Source organism: Schistocerca piceifrons, chromosome 2 (assembly GCF_021461385.2).
Source record: "Schistocerca piceifrons isolate TAMUIC-IGC-003096 chromosome 2, iqSchPice1.1, whole genome shotgun sequence".
NCBI classification, from domain to species: domain Eukaryota; kingdom Metazoa; phylum Arthropoda; class Insecta; order Orthoptera; family Acrididae; genus Schistocerca; species Schistocerca piceifrons.
In genome coordinates, this window is record NC_060139.1 from 867,050,271 (window position 1) to 867,069,448 (window position 19,178).

The window sequence follows — 19,178 nt, forward strand, 5'->3', positions numbered from 1 at the left end:
CAGCACGTTGAACTTGGCACACTCAACGTTAACGTTCGACAGCACGGTCCGTGTGCCGACGGCTTAAAGCCTGCAATTCGAAGCAAACGCCGAGGATTGCTGTCAAAAGTTGTTGTGTTGTTGCACGACAATGCCCGTCCGCGTACTTCTGTCCTCACTGTGCGTTCCTGGCTCGCAGCTCAGCCGAGAACCTTCCTTTATGAGAGCATCAGGACATTCGTACTACGATGGACCAAGTGCGTTGAAACGCAAGGAGACTATGTCGAAAAAGGATGTTCTTGTAAGTTGCCTATTTGATTACAATCAAATTTTATAACTACTTTGCCGATAACAATTGACTTACCCTCGTATGTTCAAGCAAGCATTTCTCGCGGTGATTCCGTATTATTCTCTCGTTGTCCATTTCTGCAGTCTGGTAAACAAGAAATCGAGTACCTGTACGTTAGTGCGCCATCTCCCTAACTAAAGGGAAACAATACATATTGTTTCAGTGCTCAGATTACGTGATTTGACACTGCAGCAATGTTCCCGGTAGAAAAAGCAATGCTGAGATTGAGATTAAAGCATTTAGAGACAAGGACCGAGGTAGATGTGGCCAGACCCTATGAAATATTCTCCACTCTTGACAGAGAACACGACGGCCATATTTCGGCAACTAACTGCAAGGATTTGCTCAATCGGCTGCGCTATCCGGCCATCCTCAGCATTGCCGAGATTTCAGCCACATTGCAGCAATATTAACGACAATGCTTTTGCGGCCACACATTGCTGTAAAACATGGTCCGTGTAAATGCAGCTTTAGAAAGAACTGCTTTGGTTTTAATTTCCTAATTTCGAGGAAATCACCCCACCTCTAGCTTAGGAGAGTACAACAACATAAATGTAAAAGCCATCTAAAATTGTACTCTGTACACTGCTGTAGCGTTTGTGGCGGAGGGCACATAGTGTGCTAAAAGTATTTACATGAAATGGCTCAAACCAAATGGTCATACAGAACACACAGCACAAGCGAAAGAACTTTCTTCCGCTACATGACCTTTCTGTCAGCCTACGCTGCGACAACGTTTCATACTAAAGTCGTGAACGACACCACTGCTCATTTGCTGCAGCCATTTATAGAACATGACTTCGCTTCTGGAGTCATAAAACTTTATGAGGATGTCCTTATTAAGTTAATATAGGACTGATAGAAGAACTACTCGTCTTTCTCTAATATCCCACTCTGCTCATTTAATAGCGCGATCCATCTGCCTTCTTTGTCATTTATGTTCCTCGTAGCTTCGTAGATTTTCTCCCCACAGCGTTATCAAGGCTCTTTATGACTCTCATACTTCGGGTGCCCCTACTTTTATTGTGTCAGTCCTGCAGATCCTTACAGTTTATGCTGTCTTAAGTCGTCCTGGTCCATTAGCGTCTCCATTTCTTATCTCCAATTACTCAGTTGGATAAAAGCGTGGTCGTAGATTGTTGCCTTCCCATCATATATTAAAGATATTTGTCTGGCTAAATTACAGCCTTAATTCTTCGTTTGTGATTGAAATAGTTGGTTACATCGCGGTGCTTTCTTGTATGAGAGACCAGGGTTTAGTGTTTATTGAGCTTAAGTTCGTATTCGATCGACTTCACAAAACTTTTCTCGATGGTTTCAATGCTGCGGACGAGAATTGATTTCACGCGAGTGAATCTGGGTTCAAAGTCACAGTTGATATTGCAATAATTTTCACTATGATTGTTCTCATGTGGATATGAATGATTCGTGTTTGAAGTTTTTGTTTCATCCTGAAACTAGTCATAAACAAGATTTTCTTGCTCAGAACCTCCATATCCGCAAACTGTAGCGAGTAAAATTCCAAGACAGACTAGCTCCTGCATTTTTGTAGATTGGCAGGTGAACAATGGCTATCCGTAAAATAGGAAATAAAGTTGGCTAACTACATAGCCAAAGTTCCAATTGAATTTTAAGTAGCAGTTACTTCTTTGTGGCCCTTTTGCGTTCAGATCAGCTTATTTTTTATTTTTTCCTTGCGTTTCTACGACCAGATAATCTACTTTTCTTCGAGCAGATGTTCGGACTTTCAACACCTTTACTTTGTTGACGGTATTCTCATGTTGACTTCTATTACTTAATGAATATGGTATGGTATTAATTTTTACCGTACCCCCTTTACTTGTGTGAGCCATTTAATGTGGGTCTTCATGTTGTTCCAGGGTTCTTTTGACCTGCCCATAAAATCACAGTCCTCCCTTTTTAAAAGATGTGAAATTTTCAGTTGTTTCACATAATATCTTATTTGTTCATGGTTTGTGTTCACGTCCGTATTTGGTATTCCCTACGATATTCCTAGAATGTTTCCCTCCGTTATTTCCGAGTAGTCTACCACACGTTTCTTGTTCCGTGGAATACATTCTGATGCGTACAATCTTTCTGGTTTTGTAACTGAACTTCAACCATTGAATTTTGTTCCCCGATCATTATTTCGAGGACAATGTTAAACAACAGTCGTCGTGTCAAAAGATTTTTATTTTTCTTATTGTGAATGCTGGTGGGCATTTTACAAAAGCCATGGATACTCCAATTGCAAGGAAGTGATGTACGGGTTCTAACGAAATAGAGAGAACACTACTGACACTAGGGATGAGTTTTTGGGATATTGATACAGAAGTAAGCAATAATAGCAATGCTCAATAGGGCAAAGGTATAATTGAGGTAATGATGAATTACGCGGTTAAAAACAGATGCTGTCCTGTGAGTAAATTACCGCTTGCAAAGTTATTGATGTAGCAAGACATTGGTTCAAATGGTTCAAATGACTCTGAGCACTATGAGACTTAACATCTGAGGTCATCAGTTCCCTAGAACTTAGAACTACTTAAAGCTAACTAACCTAAGGACATCACACACATCCATGCCCGAGGCAGGATTCGAACCTGCGACCGTAGCGGTCGCGCGGTTCCAGACTGAAGCGCCTAGAACCGCTTGGCCACAGCGGCCGGCGACGTTGGTTCAGACGTGCACCAGTAGAGTGGTACCACGCGAGCAGACAGGCCCCCCACAGTAGGGTGGCGTAGGGTCTCCGTATTGAACGGAGATTATGTTGAAAAATAGTGTTTTGCAGGCAAAATAATGTGGTGTACTGGAATCCCGAATAAAACCAACCTGCTATCAGAAGGAAAGTCTTGAATTTTCGTTTTGAACGTCCCTCGTAATTTGTTTTTGCCTTTCAGTGTGTATTCGTGCGATCAGCTTTGCTAGAAAAAAAGAATCAGAGGTGTTGTAACTCGACTGCACCTCGTGCGTATTGTCAGCAGCTGCGCCCAGACAACCGGAGGCCGCGCCGGCAATGTTGTGCTGTTTCGGCCTGTCGGTCGCGATGCAGCGCGCAGAGGGCCCGAGTCCCATCCCGTCCCGTCCATTAGCCAGGGCCAGCAGCGGCAGCGGCACTCTTGCGCGGGTGATGACATCACTGCGATAGGCGCCGCCTCCCGGGACCCGCGCCGGCGCCGGCCTACACGCTGTAATCCCCGTAATTCGCCCCATAATGGGGTTACCAAATTAGGGCTGGCCAGAGCGCGCAGCAGCGCGCAGGGTTGGCACCCCTGCAGCGGCGCGTGGCCCGACCGCGGGGCTCTACCCGGCACTCCCCTGACAACGCGCTGCAAAACAACGCCGTTTGGCCTTGATCCTTGTTTCTAGTCCGAAACCAGGAGTTGGATCGCACTGGGCCAGTAGTCGACACGTGGCAAAACATGTAAAAAAGTTTAAATCTCGGTTAACTTGCCGCGTCAGATTCGGATAAAATCCCGAGCTTTCGATGCCTGCCTCTATTTCGTTGTCAAGAGCTGTCTGAGGCTGTCGTGAAACTAATGCATATGACGCATTGTGAATGGAGGGAGGTGTATTTCACCGCGAAGAAGGATACGTCAGGATGTCTGGTAACGACATGCAACACTACCTGTAGTATCTACTTCTACGACACAGACAGGAGTGAGAGGACGGTTTGCCCTAAATCTCTACAGGTACTGGTTTCCAGACACATGAGTATAGATTTTCTTCTAGGGCTGGTCAACACTGCCTCCTCTAGGGGTACGTGAGAATTTTTAAACACCCTGTACATTTCAGCAAAATAAAACCCAGTCACATCGCGAGTTTCTACTGTTTATCTTCTGGCTTGCCAAACCCTATTCTTCCGAGCAAGGTCGCCGGATCTCTCCCTAATCGCGAATGTTTAGAGCTTTATGGCCAGGGCCCTCCAACCAGCTCTGAACTTCGACGCTCTAATGTGCCAATTGGACAGAATTTGGCACGATATCCTTCAAGAAATCCAACATTCTATCAGTCAATGCCAAGATCTTGCAGATCTCGCTGTCGGGCGTGGTCGGCGCTTGGATGGGTAACCATCCAGGCCGCCATGCGCTGTTGCCATTTATCGGGGTGCACTCACCCTCGTGATGCCAATTGAGGAGCTACTCGAACGAATAGTAGAGGCTTCGGTCAAGAATACCATCATACGACAGGGAGAGTGGTATGCTGACACCATGTCCCTCCTATCCGCATCCTCCACCGAGGATGACACAGCGGTCGGATGGTCACGGTAGGCCACTCGTGGCCTGAAGACGGAGTGCTTTATCCTGCAGATCTACAGGCAGTCCACAGTCACAATAATTGCTCACCAATGTCGTAAGTAGGATCGAACCGATGCCATTTTAGCCAGAGTATTTCTGTGCAAAATAATGCGATTAATGTGAGCTTTTATTCCTTTAGTAACCGTCGAGTAACATTAATATGGAGAATATGGAGACCATTTTTTTTTTTTTTTTTTGCCCTAACAAAAAAAGGACGCACCATGAAGGAACTACCGAATGGGACGAGAATGTGTAGATGTGATGTACATGTACAGACAACGATTCTAGTTCCAGAAAACAATTGGATAATTTACTCTATAAAAAGAGGTTTAAAAATTCAACGAATCAATAATGTGTTAGTTCACCTCTGGCCCGTAAGCAAGCAGTTATTCGTCTTGGCAGTGATTGATAGAATATTGGATGTCCTGAAGGATATCGTGCCAAATTCTGTCCAATTGACATATTAGAGCTGGTTGGAGGGTCCTGCCCATGAAGCTCCAACTGTTCTCAATTACCTTCCTCGGCAAGGTTGGGTTTGTCAAGCACCAAGACAAGCAGTAGAAACTGGAGACGTGAGTGGGTATTACACTACTGGCCATTAAAATTGCTACACCAAGAAGAAATGCAGATGATAAACGGGTGTTCATTGGACAAATATATTCTACTAGAACTGACATGTGATTACATTTTCATGCAATTTGGGTGCATAGATCCTGAAAAATCAGTACCCAGCACAACCACCTCTGGCCGTAATAATGGCCTTGATACGCCTGGCCATCGAGCCAAAAAGAGCTTAGATGGCGTGTGCAGGTACAACTGCCCATCCAGCTTCAACACGACACCACAGTTCATCAAGAGTAGTGACTGGCGTATTGTGACAAGCCAGTTGCTCAGCCACCATTGACCAGACGTTTTCAATTGGTGAGAGATCTGGAGAATGTGCTGGCCAGGGCAGCAGTCGAACATTTTCTGTATCCAGAAAGGCCCGTACAGGAGCTGCAACATGCGGTCGTCCATTATCCTGCTGAAATGTAGAGTTTCGCAGGGATCGAATGAAGGGTAGAGCCACGGGTCGTAACACATCTGAAATGTAACATCCACTGTTTAAAGTGCCGTCAATGCTAACAAGAGGTGACAGAGACGTGTAATCAATGGCACCCCATACCGTCACATCGGGTGATACGCCAGTATGGCGATGACAAATACACGCTTCCAATGTGCATTCACTGCGATGTCGCCAAACACGGATGCGACCATCATGATGCTGTAATTAGAACCTGGATTCATCCGAAAAAATGACGTTTCGCCATTCGTGCACCCAGGTTCGTCGTTGAGTACACCATCTCAGGCACTCCTGTCTGTGATACAGCGTCAAGGGTAATCGCAGCCATGGTCTCCGAGCTGATAGTCCGTGCTGCTGCGAACGTCGTCGAACTATTCGTGCAGATGGCTGTTGTCTTGCAAACGTCCCCATCTGTTGACTAAGGGATCGAGACGTGGCTACACGATCCGTTACAGCCATGGGGATAAGATGCCTGTCATCTCGACTGCTAGTGATACGAGGCCTTGGGATCCAGCACGGCGTTCCGTATTACCCTCCTGAACCCACAGATTCCATATTCTGGTAACAGTCATTGGATCTTGACCAACGAGAGCAGCTAGGTCGCGATACGACAAACCACAATCGCGATAGGCTAGTATCCGACCTTTATCAAAGTCGGAAACGTGATGCTACGCATCTCTCCTCCTTACACAAGACATCACAACAACTTTCCACCAGGCAACGCTGGTCAACTGCTGTTTGTGTATGAGAAATCGGTGGGAAACTTTCCTCATGTCAGCACGTTGTATGTGTCGCCACCGGCGCCAGCCATGTGTGACTGCTCTGAAAAGCTAATCATTTGCATATGACAGCATCTTCTTCCTGTCGGTTAAATTTCGCGTCTGCAGCACGTCACCTTCGTGGTGTAGCGATTTTAATGGCCAGTAGTGTATTTTGCTGAAATGTAAGCCCAGGATGTCTTGCCAGGAAGGGCAACAAAACGGGAGACTGAATGTCGTCGACTTACCGCCGTGCTGTAATGGGTGCTTCGGATGACAACCAAAGGGATCCTCCTTTGAAATGCAATGGCAACTCAAACCATCACTTCTGGTTATCGGACTGCATGACGGGCGACAGTCAGGAAGGTAACCCATGGCTGTGTGGCACGTCTCTGGCCTAGAAACTCACTGACTGCGGTAGATTTATTTTCAGTGATGAGTTCCACTTCGAATTGAGCCCCAATGACCGCCGATGACGAGGCTGGAGACGCCTGTACAACAATGTGATACCAACCTGATTGTCGCCCACCGTATGCCCCGAGGTCTGAGGTGCCATTTCATTTCCATCCACAGTACCTTTTGTAACCACGATCGGAACGGTTGCGGGGTTGCCGAGAATGAAAGCGCGGCGGGACCAAACGGGAGCGACCCACGAACAAACAAAACAAACGGGAAAGGACGGACACGAACAACGACGGACGACTGAGCAAGACCTTACGAACAACAACACACATGAAGCAATGGGATCATAAGAGAAAAGCTCACGAGTGAACACCGTGCACTCGTAGTCGTACACGGAAACAAACTAAACACGCTGTCTGTAGGCGAGATGTCGACAGACTCACGCGAATATCATACTGCCTCGCTGAGCGAGAGGCAGACGCTTAAATACTTGATAGGGTACGTCGCTGTTGGCCGCTGGGACAACGTGCTCCACCGTGGTGGACCTCTCACATTATACGCAGGCCAGGAGCGCGGGCAGCCACGGCTTACGGCGCGACGGCTGCAGAGACTTCTGGTGGTAATCGAGGTCCATGCTGTCTGGCGCGGAGTCGAAACCTGCGGCGCTCGGTACTTGGACAATATTCTATACCCCCCCCCCCCCCCATTTCTTTGTCCTTCGTGGGACGCTATCTTGGGTTAATTTTTTTCTTAGAATGTATTTTGATTAATGTGAGCGGTTATTCTTTTAGAGGAATCGTCGAGTAACATTAATCTGGCGACCGTTTTTTACTCATTCATTTGAACTAGCCGTACAGGTTCAGTTGGTCGGAGTGATTAATGAACTTTAGACTGTCAATCTAAATCTGTACTGGTGACAGTCGTGTGTGGTTCGTGGGTGGATGGAGGGGGGAACGATCTATTAATATTTTAACTTATTTAGTAAACTCAGTTGTGATGGCATATAAGTTGTTAACTTTTATTTTTAGATGACCAGTTTCAATTCTTTAAAGAGATCATCATCAGGTCAACATTCCTTGACTACAGTAGGAATCGTTGTTGTGGACCAAGTCCGTCCGTGCTGGCGTGGAGAACGCAGTGCAGGGGTCCTGCTCCACGTCAGCGATTCCTGCTGTTGACAAGAATGTAGACTGACTATGATCTCTTTAGAGGATCGAAACTGGTCATCTAAAAATAAAAATTAACAACTTATATGCAACCACGACTGTTTACTAAATAAGTTAAAATATTAATAGATCGCTATTTTTCCTGGGACAATGTTCCGTAAAACTGTGTGTGTGTGTGTGTGTGTGTGTGTGTGTGTGTGTGTGTGTGTGTGTGGTTTTGGGATCTTATGGGTGCCCAATGGCAAAGTTATCAGCGACCTATTAATGATTAAAATAAACGAATGTGGATAAGAACGAAAACTGTCGTACACGCATGCACACGAAATGACCATACAATGCCTCTATCACACAGGCACTCCCACATGCACTAAAACCAATGAGGCGGCAAGATAGTTAATCAAGAAATTAAAACAGAAGGAAAACAAAACACAGAAGAGCTAAAAGAACAGCACAGCGAAATGTGACTGGCTGACCACTTACAAAAAAACTTCGGTGACCCAGCCACCCTGTTGACACATTAAAAACATCTCCCCAAAAACCTGTTAAAAACTGTAATAGGAATGTAATCCTCGTGAAACCCTGTTGGCTAAATTTAGGAAACCTGTATTCGAAGAATACTGTGCGGGTACTGGCTGCCCCCGTTGTATGTCTCGAGTAGGTATGTGAAAATGAGATAAGAGAGGTATATAGTGAAGTTTCCCTTACTCAATATACGAATCGTTGATAATAGGACGAACATTTACTCAGCCTTTCACATTCCTCCTGGCCCGCTAAAACGCTCGATATTAATCCCATAGGAAACCCCTGGCACTATTTACAATAACAAGTGAAACGTAACGATGTCCACCATCTCAGTATGGTAGCTTTGCAGGATCTGATCATCAATATGGGGCTTCAGCTGGGCATGACATAGGCCGGTATTACGCTGTCATATTTCTTTGCCAAAGCTGATGTGTCAAATGTTTGTCAAGGCAATTTGGTAGCGTAATACGGAATTTTGTCAGATTTCGCCTTTCGTCGAAGAAATATGAAATCTAGGGCCTCGCCGTGGACTTGATCGCCGTGGATTTGATCATAAGTTGCTTGTCTTCTATTCACTGCAACTGCAATGTGAAATCTAACCGCTTGGAGCGCTGGCATCGCTACAGCTATTTGACGTCAGTAGTGGGTTCCTTCTCTTTCTAATAATGTTGCTTGCCTCGGGTGGGGAGAAGGGGAAGGGGTGAGCTTCTAATCGCGTGCTGATGGGCAGGTGGGATATGCTGCAGGCGACTTCAAATCCACAATCACAGCTATAGGCATCACCCTCAGCATCTGAAAACATCCAGGCAGCTTGTGCGGACTCTTCCTGGCCGACCGGCCGCTGTGGCCGAGCGGTTCTAGGCGCTTCAGTCCGGAACCGCGCTGCTGCTACGGTCGCAGGTTCGAATCCTGACTCGGGTATGTATGTGTATGATGTCTTTATGTTACTTAAGTTTAAGCAGCTCTAAATCTACGGGACTGATGACCTCAGATGTTAAGCCATAGTGCTTAGAGCCATTTGAACCATTTTTGAACTTCCTGGCCGAATTGAGACCGTTAACAAGGCTGGAGATAGTGTAACACCGCATTAGCGTCATGTCTCCAAAAAGCGAGTAACTTTTTGTCTGATGTGCTTATTTCTGCTAGTAAGATGCATTGTATACTGTTGTTGAAAATTGCATTATCATCAAATCCACACCAACAGTAACCGCGCAGTATCAGGAATACTTTGCCATGTTTTAACGGTTAAAAATCGACGTTCTGGAAACGCACCATCCCTTTCCGTGGCAGAGTGTCCCATTTTTCGCGCGTACGTTAATTGCGCACGGCTGCTTCGCGGCAGCCGGCTCTTCCGTCGCAGCCCGCGCCATACAGTATTTTTCGGGGGTTCCCCCCGCCTCGCCGAGAGCAGCGCCGTGTGTGTCTGGCGGGCGGCCGCGCTCGCAGGCGCACCAGGCTGCCTAACCTAACGCGATTACTCAGGCAGCGCCGCGCGGCGGGCGCTGGCGCCAGGCGTAGTAACTTGCCAACCCGCTCGCAAACCTGATCCACTTGTTAAATTAATAACATCCTGTAATCGAGTCACGACGGCCAGAATAGATATTAATTGCATCCGCGGAGAGAGAGGAAGTTGGAACCGTTATCTTCGCCGCAGCCGACGCCACCGCGTCGGCGCCGCCGCCATGGCTGTCGCTTCGCCAGCTAACGGCAGCTATACATATATATAACTCCCCATTTACGGACAGAAATGCAATAACGACTCAGGCGGCACTGGTGCAAAAAAATTTTTTTCTTGCGCTGCTATTTCCCCACTAACTAAATTGAATATGAAAGACTTTTTCCCTATATGACATCGAATTGAAAACTTCGTTATCGGTATCTACTGGCAGCTTTTCAATTTAACAAAAGTTTTTAGTGGATGAGAGGAGGACTTTTATTCCACGTAGCTGGTGTACTTCGCTACCATTTACGGTACCGATGTTTCTGCTGTCCGCTCCAAATTCCTGCATGTTGGCCACGTCTGTGTTAAATCTTCGCGTCGGATATGTGCAGCGGAATGGGAAAAAGTGCTCACTTCCGATAACATCGACCTACATATGGGAACGCGCTTCTTATGGGATACTCCATCCAGTTACGTACATGCGTAGCGTTGTGCAGTGGAGAAAAAAAGACACTGTAAGATGATGGGACATGTTCTGGTACCGTGAATATTTCTTAGAATGTTCCTAATTACTTATATATTTTCATTCCATATCAGAATAGTTTTAATAAACGAGTGGTTGTCATTTCCTTACATATGCAAAAGAAAATACATTCATAGCTGTAATTATAGTTAGCGTACCACCCCGTAACTTTATGGCATGAACTTTGTGTAAGCTTGTACCAGATAATTAATTACAGAAAAGGTTCAAATGGGTCTGAGCACTATGGGACTTAACATCTGAGGTCATCAGTCCCCTAGACTTAGAACTACTTAAACCTAACCTAAGGACATCACACACATCCATGCCCGAGGCAGGATTCGAACCTGCGACCGTAGCAGCAGCGCGGTTCCAGACTGCCGCGCCTAGAACCTCGGCCACAACGGCCGGTAATTAATTACAAACACTAGTTAAAGGATCTTCAATTGATAAGAGAGGTGGCAAAATATTTTCATGCCTGAATCCTCAGCTTATTCCTGTGTCACACTAACGTTTAGCCGTGGCTAGTGGAAGTAAATTGTTTTTCTTAGTGTCATCTTTATAAAGTCTACTGTTATTTTCAAATGGTGACCGGTTCTTCACAACACACCTGATGTGATTTTACCTTTATAACAAGTTTCTTTGCACTGAGTACTCTGTCTCTGAGTGGAATTGACCGAGAAAATTATTCCGTATATCATTAATGAATGGGAGTATGCAAAAGAAGTCAGTTTTCTAACGTTTTCATCATCAAGATTAACAATTACACGTAGAACATATGTTTCTGAACTCAGTCGTTTGAGAAGATCTGTCATATGTATTTTCCAGTTCATGCATATCCAGGAATTTTGAACATTCAGTTTTACTTATTTTCTTACCCCACTGCTCTGTTATTGCTGTCAACTAGCTTCTTCTCCAGGCTTCTCTCTCGTTCGCAGGTGTCACATGAATTTGGTATGTATAAATATTTTATATATTTGTTACATATTTCAGACACAGTTATTCATATATTTCATGTACATCTGCTGCGCATTTCGCCCTGCAGTTCCATCTGAATCCCGAGGAAATTTTGCCGGCGGGTGTGGCCGAGCGGTTCTAGGCGCTTCAGTCTGGAACCACGCGACCGCTACGGTCGCAGGTTCACACCCTGCCTCGGGCGCGGATGTGTGTGACGTCCTTAGGTTAGTTGGGCTTGAGTAGTTCTAAGTTCTAGGGGACTGATGACCTCAGATGTTAAGTCCCATAGTGCTCAGAGCTATTTGAACCATTTTGAACAGAGGAAACTTTGAACTCTACCTGGCAAAGAATTATTGAAAGAGTTCCGAAGAATATTCCACATGAAAGTTTTATAATGCAAAAAAATATACTGAGGAAACCAATATTTCGGCCACGGTTACAGTGGCCTTCTTCTGGGTCTGCTGGTCATCTGTACCATGATGCGAAACCAGTCAGAAAAATTTTATGTAAACCGACTCTGGCCGCGGTATCCTATGCAGTTGTGATGGTTCCCCTTTTTTTTGGTGTGGAAGTGTAACAAACACTCTTTACGGCGTCAGTACGTTATATTTATGAAGCTTATTGGGCCTGGAATCTAATGGGACAGTCATGATCAAGGGGAGAGTGTAGGAAAGAAGCTGCTCATGGTCAAACTGATTTGTCGGTGATTGGCGACGGTGTGCAAATCAGCTCTTGGCTTCTGGTGGGCACTCTTTTTTTTCCTAGTGTGCGCGGAAGTGCACTGACAGTCACCATATAGCTGTTTGTTTAGGCTGTCGCGTCCGTGCCATACGAGGCTTCTGGCTGCGACCTCTCGCGACTCGTTGGACAGGGATATCAGGCGCTCAGGCCGCCGCAAATTTGTAGCCGTCCTCTCTATTGATGTTGTCAGGCTGCGTAATGACGTCAGTCGCCTCTCGAACTCTTACGTTGGCTCGTCCACGACTCTTTCGCCAGCATATGAGCTTCTTGGAACAAGACAGGCTGTCCACAGTCACGCCTGTTGTCGCTATCGCCGATCTATTATGATGTGCTAATCCCACATAGCGTTCACGTCCGGCTACTCGTGTGTTAACTGGTCTCCCTGTCTCCCCTATGTAGGCAGATCCGTACACACAACGTACTTCATATCCACCTGCAGTGTTTAGTTTATTGACTGCATCCTTGGTGGAACCTATCGTGTTGTGGATCCTGTGTCTGCTCCGGAAAATCGGTTTCAAATCTCGTCGGCGGAAGACGTAGCCTAGCCACTCACTAACGCCTTTCACGCATGGTAAGTGTAGTAGCGGGAGCTTCTCTTCCTTGCCTTCTTCTCTTGTTAATTTTTTCGGAAGGCCTTGATCGGTTTTCTTAGAATGTTCTTGTCATAACTGTTGGCGGTGAAACGTGTGGTGCAGCTTCCTCAGTTCTTCTTTGATGTCGTTAGCGTTACTTATCCGGTAGGCACGGGCAGTCAGAATGTGCGGAAATGAACTCTGAACTGGGTAATGCTGGCTCTCCGCTTGCAGGTATCAATTTGTGCAGGTTGACTTCCGGTACACTTCGTGTGCCAGTGTACCATTGGCAATTCTATATCCTCTATGTCAGAAAATAGTAACGCACGTTGTTTTCGGTTTCGTGAGTGAACTATATATTCTTATTCAGGCTTTTAAATGCTGAAAGAAGCTTTCCAACCCTTCCTCCCTGAGTCGGCAGATGACGAATGTGCCGTCTACATACCGAGGCCAACAAAAGGGGGCGTAAAGGTGTAGAAGCTTGCGCAGTTAGCAAAATCTTCCATGCAGATATCGGCAGCAACAGGGGAGAGGGGGCAGCTCATTGCACTCCAACCAAGTGCTAGTAATATTTTCCCCGACAGGTGAAGTACAGTGATCTGGTACAACACCCAGAAGAACTTTAATCATCATGGAACTGGTTACAGAACACTAAATAGTTACATCAACCAAAGAATTGACAAGGAAAGAGCATTAAGGAATACAGTCGAAGGAAGACGACGTGAGCGGTCGGGTTACATACTTTGCAACCAGTTGCTTGCTAGCATTCTGGAAGGAAAAGTGCAAGTAAAGGAAGTGCGATGAAGACCCCGATTGACATTTTTAAAACAAGCCACAAATAATGTGAGAGTCAGTACGTATTTCAGAGTGAAGCAGTTAGCTTCCAGTAGATCAAGATGGAGACCTCACACCTAACCGAAAGATTGATGATGCTGGAGAAAATGGTGCTTGCATTAGCATCAAAGAGCAGAATATCTACTTTATCAATGTATGATTGAAGGTCGTTTACCAACTTTAGATCCATTAAGAACCAAAGTGCACAGAGAATGTAGATTAATTAACGAAGGATAGGAAGACAGAAATCAGCAGCAATCCCACTCGTTTTTGTTATTCCTGCATGTCCAGATTTCAGCTATAAATAGCCACCTTCAGTGCTGAAATACAAGGAAATTGCACAATCAGAACTAGTTTACATAAAACAATAAGTAAAACAATGCGTTATCCATTAGCTATGATCCATTCTAGTCAACATACCATTCGACATTGAAGTGAGTTACCGTCCAACAAACTCGCAGCAGTACATGTCACTAAGTGACTTTACTTGCGTACGGGGGAACTGAGGTGGTTGTTCATAAGAAGTACAGAAGCCTCAGCTTAAGTAACGTCTTCTATATTACAAAAATAACAACCTAGTTTCATTCCAATATAATAGTTTAAAATCCCTTTTTTTAATAAATAGAATTTGCATATCATTTCATCAAGAAATTCTAATTTGGAATGTTTGTTCATTTATTAGTGGTAGAGTAAACCACTAAATCTTATATAGTAGATCATTAATAGGTTCATACAGCTGCCCTATAATTGTTTTAGACGTTCTTATGAATGTCGTCTTGACAAAATGTAGTTCAATACCTATTTGACATTAGTGACAAGCTAAAAACCAGCGTAGTCGCTCGTATCATACTGGTTAAGTGATCAACTAAATAATTAGCATAAAAGAAACTTAACAGTTCATATAAATCGTTTTTATGAACATCTGTTAATGTCATAGTAAAGTACTGAAGATCAACAGGACAAGGCTAATGTAGCCAGGTACACTTAATAAAAACATACAAAAGCTCTTTACTGACGTAAATTTCTTACGTAAGTATGGTGTAGCTTCAGTTGCGGTACGCTGCTTGCAATGAACAATATGACAAATAAGGTCGTTTATGTAGAGCTAGAGCAGGAATGGTCCTAGTATTGAACCTTGTGGAGGACAAACTCCATGAGCTATCTGACCTTCCCCTTTGCTCCCTGTCAGTCAAATGTTGAGTGAATCTCATGCTTATTGCACCTCGAAAGCCATGAAGGCCCTCCGGTATAATATTTTGACTTGTACAGACCAAAAAAACAACAGAATTCCGATAGGTAAGACCTGTCATTCAGAGATAAGATGAGCCGGCCGAAGTGGCCGTGCGGTTAAAGGCGCTGCAGTCTGGAACCGCAAGACCGCTACGGTCGCAGGTTCGAATCCTGCCCCGGGCATGGATGTTTGTGATGTCCTTAGGTTATTTAGGTTTAACTAGTTCTAAGTTCTAGGGGACTAATGACCTCAGCAGTTGAGTCCCTTAGTGCTCAGAGCCAGATAAGATGAGGTTTGATACAGTTCTCACTCCCAAGTACAACCTGGCTGAAAAACAACCGTCCTTGTAAGTTAAACGAGACCTGTGACCTCGCCAGAGGCGCAGCCTTGCCTGCTTTCTGCGCAAGGAGGTCCGGCCGGCGTCGGTGGCAGCGCTAAGTGCCCCGTTAATTGCGGATAAAACATTTTAATTACCGGGCCGGCCGCAGGAAGCCGGCGGCGCTGGCTGCCTCCCGCCTGGCCGCCGCATTTTAAATCCACATTAAATTTTTATGACAAGGAAATTAATTTTGAGGTTCGGGATTTTCTCTGGCCGCGCGGACTCTCTCTCCTCCCCCCACAGCGGCCGGGAGCGCGTGTGTACATGTGGCCGTGCACGTGTTTAAGCGGCGCTGACTTTCAAAAATGCGGAAAAGAGCCAGCGTGCGCGCGCGAACGAGCGAGAGAGGGAGACAGTGCTGTTTAATTCCGTGACCACATCTGGCGGAGCGCTTACATATTCATGAACCTATGACAGTGTTATTGCACTGTTGATAATGGAAGAATGTCCGCGGACGAAATTCGCGGAAGCGAAGGAGAGAGGGAGGAGGGTTGAGAGGGGCAGCAGGAAAAGGGGGGAAAATGGAAACGAGTTTAAAAATGAGGCTGTAAGTATATTATTCACAATGTTAGCCTTCGAATTATAGGATTCCGATCGACATTCATTTACAAGCTGAATTCTAAATTTCTGTCGGCCGCGTATTTATGTGTTAACTTATTAATGAGAATGTTAATAAGTCTTAATGTTGCTGGAGGGAAAGTGTGCGGCAAAGCGTGCATATGCTCAAGTTTTAATGAGGGTCAATCAGTTCGTGGCCAATATTAGCAGAGCAGGCAAAGCCCACAGTCACTGTCGGTAAAAAAAAAAAAAATTAAAATAAAATGTTTTCAAAACTTCAGATTTTCCGACATCTGCATCTACATATACGTTTTTGCTCTGCTCGTCATCAGAATTGGCCACCACGTAGCGGACGAACGGAAGGACAAGCAATAAATAAATAAATAAATAAATGGATGACGGACGAAACATAATGGACGCAAGAAGCAGACAAGCATTGGTAAGAGAGCATTCCACGACAAAATAAGTCCGCTAGTGTCAAACATAGGTATAAATTTATGGAAGAAATTTCTTACATTGTACTTATGGGACACAGCATTGGATTGTGGGAAAACCGGAAAAGGAAGAGGAAAGAAGTATTTGAGATGAGGTGCTACAGACGGATGCTGAAAACTGGATGGAGGGCTGTAATAAGAATTGTGGAGATTCTTCGCGGAATGGGCGAGGAAAAGATCATGTTCAAAAAATTACACAGAAGAACGGACAAAACAGTGGAATGCGTATTATGCCATCCGAGAATAACTTCATAGCTACTATATTGAATATTGAAGTGGAAGCCGGGGATTAGAATGCATCCAGCAAACAGTTGTGGATGAAAGGTCTAAGAGAGAATGTGCAATGAAGAGATCTTATAAAATATATGTGTGAGTAATATTTTTATCCACTATGCTCCGAAGGTTCATTTCCACTGACAGGTGTGTAACAGAAACATCACTTTAATATGTCATGTTTATAAAATACTATCACGAATCATCTACAGAATCCGACCTTAAATAAGATCAGTTTTTCTGGAGAGTTGTAGGGACAATCGAAATGATACTAAGCCTACGGCGTCGCTTAGAAGAAAGACAAACCTGCGCCTATAGCATTTGTAATTAGAGAAAATGTTTTTGACAATATAATGTGGAATACTCTCTTGCAAATTATGAAGGTAGCAGCGGTAAAATACAGAACGAGAGACATTATCTACAAGTTGTACAGTAATCAGAGTGCAATTATAAGATTCTAAGTACATGAAAGGGAAGCAGTAGTTGAGAAGGCAGTAAGAAAGGTTTGTAGCCTATCCGCGATGTTATTCAATCTACACAGTGAGCAGCAGTGAAGGAAAGCAAAGAAAAGTTTCGAGAGGGATTAAAGTTTGAGTAGGAAAGATTAAAATTTTGAGTTTAAATGAACGTAACGGACAAGATCATGAAAAAAGGTTTTAAGGTGAACGTCAATAAAAGTAAGTCAAGTGTAGTGGGGTGTAGTCGAATTAAATCAGGCAATACTGCCGTAGTTAGCATAGGAAATGAGTCATTAAAAGTGGTGAATAAGTTTTGCTATTTCAGCAGAAAAATAACTGACCATGATTTAAGTAAAGAGGCTTTAAAATGCTGACTGGCAGTAACAAGAAAAGATTTTCTCAAAAAGAAAAAGAAAAATGCTAAGGTCATACGTAAATTTAAATGTTAAGAAATCGTTCCTCAACTATTTATACGAAGTGAAGCATTATATGGAAGTGAATGTGGACAATAAACAGTACAGACAAGGAGAGAATATAAACTTTAGGAATGCGGAGCTATGGACGAATTCTGAAGATTAGATGTTTAGATCGGGTAACTTGACAAAAAAAGTTGACGGGACAGATAGTGAGGCATCAAGGAATAGTTAATTTTGTAATGGAGGAAACTGTGATGGAGAAAAACTGTTGAGGGAGGCTGAGGTTTAAATACAGTAAGCTAATTCAATTCGTTGCAAACTGCAGTTGTTATGCACAGATGACGAGACTTACACAGAATAGATCAGTACGATGAACTACATCAAACAAGTCTACGGACTGAACATCAGAACAAACAAAAAATCTTAAATCCTTTCCGTAATATACATTGCCGCTGTTTTAGCGTCTTCCACTAGTTTTTTCAGTTTCTGCGGCACTTTCTCAGTTGAAGTTGGGTCTCAACTCAGTTATCTGAGTTTTGGTATCTTTGTTCTATTTGGCAACAACCAGTCAGGAGAAGATACAAATTTTCTCTTCAATAAATTATGTTCTCTTTCTTCCAGCTGCGACAGGAGGTTGAAGCTGCTGTTAGGTACATATGAATCGTCTTGCCCTTGTGAGAAGGCGGTTCTAGGCGCTACAGTCTGGAACCGCGCGACCGCTACGGTCGCAGGTTCGAATCCTGCCTCGGACATAGATGTGTGTGATGTTGTTAGGTTAGGTTTAAGTAGTTCTAAGTTCTAGGGGACTGATGATCTTAGAAGTTAAGTCCCATAGTGCTCAGAGCCATTTTTTGAACCTTGTGAGAAGTCCGGCCTGTTTCAGATTTTTGTTCGAATCAGGACTCAGATCTTCTCAGCCAGATACCAGCGAGACGGGGATAGGGTATATGAATTTCCAATTGCGAATACTGGGAAAAGGATCACGTTCTGATATTTGACTGACAGACGAGGAAAACTTGGCGAAAACTTTTGGTCTAAAACGCACAACTGAAACTGTTGTAACCTATAGTTCGTATGACACTGTCCCGCTGGAGAATGTGGCATCACAAGCTCTTTGACTCTTGCCCATTGTAATAACTGCTTTAGTGGTTCTCAGGTTAAGGTAAAATGTTGCTCCTGAAACTGCACAATATTTCAGCGACCTAGCTGCTCGTCATGTTGATATTGCACCTAATGTTTCAGACGAGTATAGCTGATAAAGGGGGAATGCTCTCTTTACGGGTAGTAGTAATCTGATGAGGCGACTAACCAGTGTATGTGTGGGTGTGTTGCAGACACGAGCTACTCCTACCACCCCGCCATCCACGATGATACGTTCGTCCGCCGCAAGCAGCGACGCAACAGGACCACCTTCACCTTGCAACAGGTGAGCACCTCAAACCCAAGTTTCTAGCTAGGCGATACGACAGCCCTGACGGTTGGCAGCGCTGATGCCGGCTGTCAACAGCGAAATGAAAAAAGCTTCTGGCGCTAGCGCAGCTGCGTGAGTGA

General features: G+C 44.6%; 1 protein-coding gene across 1 annotated transcript in view; it reads left to right on the forward strand.

The window, feature by feature from the left end:
* LOC124775943 (paired mesoderm homeobox protein 2B-like) overlaps positions 1-19,178 on the forward strand; it is a 302,111-nt gene that overhangs the window by 143,321 nt on the left and 139,612 nt on the right. The window contains exon 3 of the mRNA XM_047250787.1: positions 18,962-19,053. Within this exon, the coding sequence (XP_047106743.1) occupies positions 18,962-19,053 (92 nt within the window). The remainder of the gene's footprint in view (positions 1-18,961; positions 19,054-19,178) is intronic.